Source organism: Physeter macrocephalus, unplaced genomic scaffold, assembly GCF_002837175.3.
Source record: "Physeter macrocephalus isolate SW-GA unplaced genomic scaffold, ASM283717v5 random_14, whole genome shotgun sequence".
NCBI lineage: Eukaryota > Metazoa > Chordata > Mammalia > Artiodactyla > Physeteridae > Physeter > Physeter macrocephalus.
Genome location: NW_021145300.1, coordinates 96,037 through 102,941, shown reverse-complemented (window position 1 = coordinate 102,941; position 6,905 = coordinate 96,037). Strand labels below are relative to the sequence as shown.

At 54.9% G+C, this 6,905-nt stretch overlaps 1 protein-coding gene across 1 annotated transcript in view; it reads right to left on the bottom strand.

Moving 5' to 3' along the window:
• Positions 1-664: 664 nt before the first annotated feature.
• Positions 665-6,905, bottom strand: part of LOC102979253 (fatty acid desaturase 6) — a 15,068-nt gene continuing 8,827 nt past the window's right edge. Inside the window, exons 3-6 of the mRNA XM_024130512.2 lie at positions 4,706-4,886; positions 3,247-3,434; positions 1,681-1,860; positions 665-1,089 (exon numbers count right to left, since the gene is read on the bottom strand). Coding sequence (XP_023986280.1) covers positions 940-1,089; positions 1,681-1,860; positions 3,247-3,434; positions 4,706-4,886 — 699 coding nt within the window. The 3' untranslated portion in view covers positions 665-939. The remainder of the gene's footprint in view (positions 1,090-1,680; positions 1,861-3,246; positions 3,435-4,705; positions 4,887-6,905) is intronic.

Here is a 6,905-nt window from a genome sequence, read left to right as displayed (position 1 = left end):
CCCCAGGCTGCAGACCATCCTTTCACAGCCGAGCCTAGCCCTGGACTCCCAGCTCTTGTATCCGCACCCCCCCACACACACTCTTTCCCCTCCTTCCTCTCCTCTCTAAGGCCATCTGACCTCCAGACCCTGTTCCCGTAACCCCTCTCCAGCCTCAGCGACCCTCCCAGTAATTTTCTCTCTCTTCCAGTTGAGAATTCTTCCAGCCCTTGTAAACATCATGGAACAATGCAGACTTCTGGAGCTAGCCAACGTCACGCCCAAAGCTATTTATACCCTTTCTCCCCTTATTTCGCCTGGAGTGCCCTCCCCACAAAACACACACTTTGATCTCACAGATGCTGTGGGTCTTGGGAGCTGCTGAGCCAGTGTCTTGCACAGGCTTCCGGGCTGAAAGATTAGGAAGGTCTGCCAAAGGTAACCTCTCCCTGTGGTCCCTGGGGAGAGGGCTCCTTAGGGGCCAGAACCTCAAGGGCACAGGAAGAAGCAGTGGCCAACCAAGTGTGGGGCTCCCTGGCACCAGGGAGCGGACCCTTCTCTCTCGGTGTCCCCTCCTAGCCTGCCCCCTCCATAGGGCCCCTCCTTACCCCCGTCCTATAGCCCTACCAAGGCTCAGAGCGAGCAGGGGAGGAATCCAGCAGTTTAGTCCTGAGATGAAGTTGGCTGAGGTCCAGACTGACCAGGATGCCCGGCCACCTTTATTCCTTTCCTCCAGATATTCCTCAAAGCCCGGAAAAGCAAGCAGGGCAGGTGACCCCCAGGCCCCCCAGCATGAGCTCCCCGTCTCACTGCCCACCCCACGCCTCCACACTCCAGGCAGCCGAGCCACACCCACTGGGCAAGGGCCCGCGCCCTCCCAGCCCCAGGGACGGCCAGCAGAAACAGGAGAGCCGGGGGTGGGCCCGGAGGGAGGGCGGGCTGACTGTGCCGGCCCGCCCCTCACTGCAGCCCCACCAGCTCTGTGATGGGAGGGGTCTGCACCATGAGCTCCTGGTAGTGGTGCAGAAACAGCCGGAAGCGAGCCAGGTAGGAGTCCTCGTTGTACGGCAGCTGCTTCTCACGGAGGAACTGGGACACCACGGGCTTCACCTGCCAGAAGGTGGGCGGGAGGAGGGGCCGCTGAGCCGGGGCTGTGGGCAGGCCCATCCCCACTGGGACCCCTCCTCTGCCCAGACCCCCCGCTCCTGTCTGCTTTGTCCCATGATGCTCCGGAGGAGCTGAGGGGCTTGGAGAATTCCCGCCTCCCATTTCCAGCAGGCAAGGGAAAGGGAGGGCTTCTCCCCAGCACGCTTCTCCGGAGCTCCCGAATCTGTGACAGTCCTCCTTTGCACAGGGGGATAAACCACAGCTCCTTTTCACCAAGCACCTACGGTGGGCCCAACACTTCAGATCCATTTCTTCATTTCATCCTCAAAGCCTGTCAACGTAAGCACTACTTACTCCATTTTACAGATGAGGAAGTCGTGGCTCAGAGACATTCAGTTAACTTGCCCAGAGCCACACGGCTAGTAAGAAAACCAGGCGTCTCTGATCAGAAACCCACACTGCTGCCTGTACCCTGGACTGACCTTCCTGGGAACCTCTGACCAGGCCAGCTGGTTAGAGAACCCCGAAGGTGACCCTCCTCCACCCTGAGATAGTTTCTTCATCCAAGCCATCCCCAGCCCGACGCTCATCTACCTTCAGGCACATGTTGTCGGAGAGCCTGGGGAAGAGGTGGTGCTCCACGTGGCAGCTGATGAGGGAGTGGCCGAACGCCCAGTCCAGCACGGGCAGCCGGGGCAGGTTAAGCACCCCCAGGCTCATCATGTGAATCCGTTGGGGCTTCTTGTCCCGGGAGAACATGGGCAGCCCGATGTGCTGCGACAGACACACGGGTCACGCCCTGGGGCGGGGCTGGGCTGGGCAGCCCTGTGCCTCCCCACCCCGCCTCAGGCATCCTCAGCTAGCACCCGGGGACCCGTGGGTTCTTCTGCCTTCCTCACCTCCCACTCCAGCAGGACCCAGTAGAGGCGTGAGGAAGCTGAGGTTCTCCACCCAGCCCCGATGCGACCCTGTCTGTGCCCCTCGCTCAGTCTCGCCCATCTCTGGGTCCCTCTCCCTATCTGTGCAATGAAGGGTTTGGCCTGGGTGCCTCTCTGATCTCGTGGTCCTCTAAGCCCACGACTGCCCACCGCTGTCCCTCATGTCCCTGTGCCTGCATCCCAAAGAGACCCTTCTCTGCTGTTTCACCAGTCAAAATCCTGCTCATGGTTCAAGATCAAGTTTGCGCATCCTCGTGTATTTTTTCATTCAACAAGGATGTATAGGGACTTCCCTGGTGGCGCAGCGGTTAACAGTCTGCCTGCCAATGCAGGGGACACGGGTTCCAGCCCTGGTCCGGGAAGATCCCCCACGCCGTGGAGCAACTAAGCCCATGCGCCACAGCTACTGAGCCCGCGTGCCTAGAGCCCGTGCTCTGTAACAAGAGAAGCCACCGCAATGAGAAGCCCGCGCGCAGCAACGAGGACCCAACGCAGCCAGAAATAAATAAATAAACAAATGTATTAAAACAACAACAACAAAGATGTATAAACGCCTGCTCTGCCAGGCACTGTCCTCGGTCTAGAGGATGCAGAAGTGAACGGGAGCTTCTGCTCTAGCGGGACAAGCAGATGGGACACAACTATGGGATTACGTCATGGGATTCAGTCATTAATGGCAGTGTGGTAAGTGCTGGGATGGTCATGTGCAGGATGCTCTAACCGGGGTCTTCGCTTGTCCCGGGAGCAGGGAGGTGACCGTCCCTGGAAATGGCCCAGAACTGAGTGCTGAGCTGCTGGCCTCCCATGAAGACCTTCGTCTCCAGCTCCTCCATCTGCCTGTCTCGACGTGTGTGCTGGGAGCTCTGCGATGGCCCTTGGGCTTATCACAGTAAGAGCCCTGGAGGTAGGAGCTGGGGTCCTATTCACTTGTGTCCCCACAGAGCTTAATCTAGTAACCTACACATAGAAGCTTCTTAATAAATCTCTGATCTGTGTGTGAATGGCAGCCAGTGTTGAAGAGACGCTCCTTGCCTGGGACCAAAACTCTGTGATGACCCACAGAGAGAAAGGAAGAGAGAGGGTGGGCGGGGGAGGTGGAGGTGGAGCGATGCTTCCTCAGGTGGCCTCTCTCTCCCCCCGGAACCTAGAGTCCAGCCTGCACCAGGCACCCTGGAGAGTGATCCCTGTAGCCCCCCAGCACTCAGGGTGGGGGAGGCCTCACCTGGAAGATGTTGACATGAAGGTAAGGGTGGGCCAGCAGGGATCTGGTGATGAGCATGCAGACCAGGGCTGAGCTGGGGCTCTGGAAGCCAGACACATTCAGGAGCAGCCAGTAGTGAGAATAAAGGCCCAGGGAAATCAGGCCAAGCGTCCGCAGGGCTGTCCTGAGCTCCACCTCTCTCAGCCGTTCTGCCAGAAGGGGCAAGAAACAGAGGGAGGGGTTGGCAACGTTCCGATCCAACATGAGTTGGCTCCCTGGGGGCTCAATAGTGCAAACAAGGGTGACCTAGGTGTTCAGTTCATCCATACACAGCCCTGAAAAGTAGGTTCGCCCATTTTCTTTTCTTTTTTTTTTTTTTTTTTGGCCGCGCGGCTTGCAGGATCTTAGTTCCCTGACCAGGGATCAAACTCGGGCCCCGGCAGTGAAAGCACCGAGTCCTAACCACTGGGCCTCCAGGGAATTCCCTTTTGTTTTTTGATTTTTTTTTGGTTCTCACCCATTTAATGGATGAGAAAACAGAGGATTAAGCAACCTGACCAAGGTCAGTCTGATAGTAAGCGGTGGCCTGGGACTTGAGCCCAGGTCTGGCTGTCCCCTAGCCCCTGCTCTTTCCACCATACGATATTGCTCCTATGATATTAAAAATTATAACATGCAATAGAGTGCGAGGCATTTAGAAAACATTTGTACATCTATGACCTCATTATGCTTTCACACCATCCTTTTTTTTTTTTTTTAGGAAAAAAAGTATTTAATAAACTAACACAAGTGAATGTCTATAACATGATCAGGGATTATTAAATAGACAACCAGATGATGGTAAATGAGGCTTGTATATCAAATATAAAGAGTAAAGGTTATTCATTTATTTATTTAGGCATTTGATGCCTTCCCATGCAACTTTCTAGTCTTCTCAGATAGCCACAGAGTTTTTTAAATTTTTATTTTATTTTACTGTGGTAAGAACGCTTAACATGAGATTTAGCCACATAGGTTTTAAAGTGTGCGATACAGTACTGTTGTCTATGGGCACAGTGTTATGTAGCAAATCTCTAGAACTTATTCATTTTGCATAACTGAAACTTTATGCTCATGGAACAGGGACTTTCCATTTTCCCCTCCCCTCAGCCCCTGGTACCACCATTCTATCCTTTGCTTCAATGAGTTTGACTACTTTAGATACCTCATATAATAAGTGGAATTGTTTCACACCATCTTTGAGGAGCAGGTAAGAACCTGAGGTTCACAGAGGTTAAGCTACCTGCCTGTGGTCACCAGCCAGTAAGTGGCAGAGCCAGACTTGGCCCCAGGAACAAGGTTCTTTCCACCCTGCCTGGCTGTCTCAGCAAGTTTCTGTCTGGTCTTAACTCAGGGCTTCTCACTTCTTCAATGAAGCCAGGAGAGGAAGGAAGGAAAGGGGCAACCAGATCTTCGCAGGGCCCAGCCCTGGCATACTCACCGACAGCCACCAGCGGGGTTATGATGGGGATCAGGAGAGGCGCGAGGAACATGTAGACGTAGCGGTTGAGGCAAGGCAGCCTCCACGTGCTTGAGTCCCCCAGGCCCAGCACGTTGGTGTAGGCGTGGTGCATCTTCACGTGTCCGTACTTGGCGTGCTCCGCAGTGAAGGACGTGCATACCTAGGGGAGGGAGCCAGAAAGGGCGCTGGGGTCTGTATCAAGCACAGGCGAGCAAAGCAGGACCTACGGAGCCTTGAAAACACCCTCCCTCCCCAGACCACGCATTTCCAGGGCCTTCCTGCCTTCCACCCACAGCTCATCAGCCTTGACCATCAACTCTCAGGGATCCACGACCACAGAGTGGCAGCCAGTCAAAGCAACTGCGTCCACTTGGCGTGCAAAGCAGTTGGTGTGCGCAGCCCCCCGTGATTGCAGCCTGCAAGCCTGAGGATTGGACACGCTGCAGGTAAAGCTCCTGGCATGTGTTGCCAATTATTTTGCGTTTATCTTTGAAACATCTGTACCTTCATGACACTGCTTTGCATTCTGGGCCCACAACTGTGGGGGGAGGGGTGCAGGAGTGGTCTGGGGGCGAAGAAAGGCCATCTTCTGAACTGTCCGTGAGGGTGCCCCGCTGGGGCCCAAGAGTTCACTTCTTCCTAGGGGTGACTCTTCTCTGGCGTGACCCCCTGTGGGATCCTCTGAAGCTGGCAGTAAAAGCAGCAGCAGCTCTGACTCCAAGAGCGGTCATTCTGAATGTAAAAGAGGCGCTAAGGTGTTTCTTATGCAAATATATGCAAATGAACATGCAGCCATCAGCCTCTTCCAATATTTTATCCAAGCCAGAAGATGTTGGCTAATTTTATTGAAGATGCCGCCTGCCTGTTTCCAGGAGGACGTGAAGGGTTTCCCAATGCCAGTCACTGTGAGCCCCATACAGACAGCAGAACACACTCAGTTACTGAGTGTTCAGCATTCTGCACATTACCCATGTAACTCATTAATCTTCAGCCTGGCGGGGTGGGGGAGGGTTATTATCATTATTATTATTATCAGTGCTGTTATTATTCACAGCTGACAGAAGCAGAAGCTGAGATAGAGGCCACGTGCCCACTCCAGCTCACTCAGCTAAGTAGGTGGCAGAAGTGGGATTTGAACCCTGGTTCCATCCAAGATAAGGCATAAAACCCCCGGGATGAGTCACTTACTGCAACAGAGCATGAACCCAGGCTTGGAGTCCAGGCAGCAGAGACAAAACCGCGAGAAGACAGATAAGGAACGACACTGTCTCCCCGCTGTCTGCAGAGACTCTCTCCCTTGGAACGAAATGAAGCCGAAAAGTAGGATACGATGTCACAAGAGACAGGGGAAGATAGTCATACCAACACTGTACGGGCCCCTCTCAAGGCAGAGGATGTGAAGGTAAATGCTGATTCAGCGACAGTGTGCCTGTGGAGTTCACAAAAGCAGGAGAGGTGCTTTGCTCTCAGATGACGTAACCCACAGAGGGGTGGGTTTGCTCTCTGGTTTCGTAACCTTGCAAAGGGACAGAACCTGGGGGGGGCTGCGGAAGGTGGGCAGGTAAACTGTCAATTAAAGTGATGTCTCTTCCAGGCCTGCTGGTCTGGAAGGACCTGCTGCTCAAGAGGGCCAGGCAGTTGGTTCAAGAAAGGGGCCTCCGCCGGGGTCTGCCAGGACCTCCTCAGAGGCCAGCCTGCCTCTGTCCAAGGCCTGCAAGTGTGTTTTGAATCTCATGGTTCTGTAACCAGAAAAAGCGACTGTTTTTTGTTTTTGTTTTGCAGTACGCAGGCCTCTCACCACCGCGGTCCCTAGAACTCCCAGGCACAGGGAATATTTTTTTTTAATTTTTTTTTTGTGTGTGTGGTACGCGGGCCTCCCACCGCCGCGGCCCCTCCCATCGCGGAGCACAGGCTCCGGACGCGCAGGCCCAGCGGCCATGGCTCACGGGCCCAGCTGCTCCGCGGCAAGTGGCCGGGGCACGAACCCGCGTCCCCTGCATCGGCAGGCGGACTCCCAGCCACTGCGCCACCAGGGAAGCCCGCGACTGTTTTTAACTGCTCCTTCCTCGTACTTCTGCTCTGAGGGCCGATCCTGTCTGCATTGCCTCTTTCTTCAAGAAACGTCAGCTGGGCTTCCCTGGTGGCGCAGTGGTTGAGAGTCCGCCTGCCGATGCAGGGG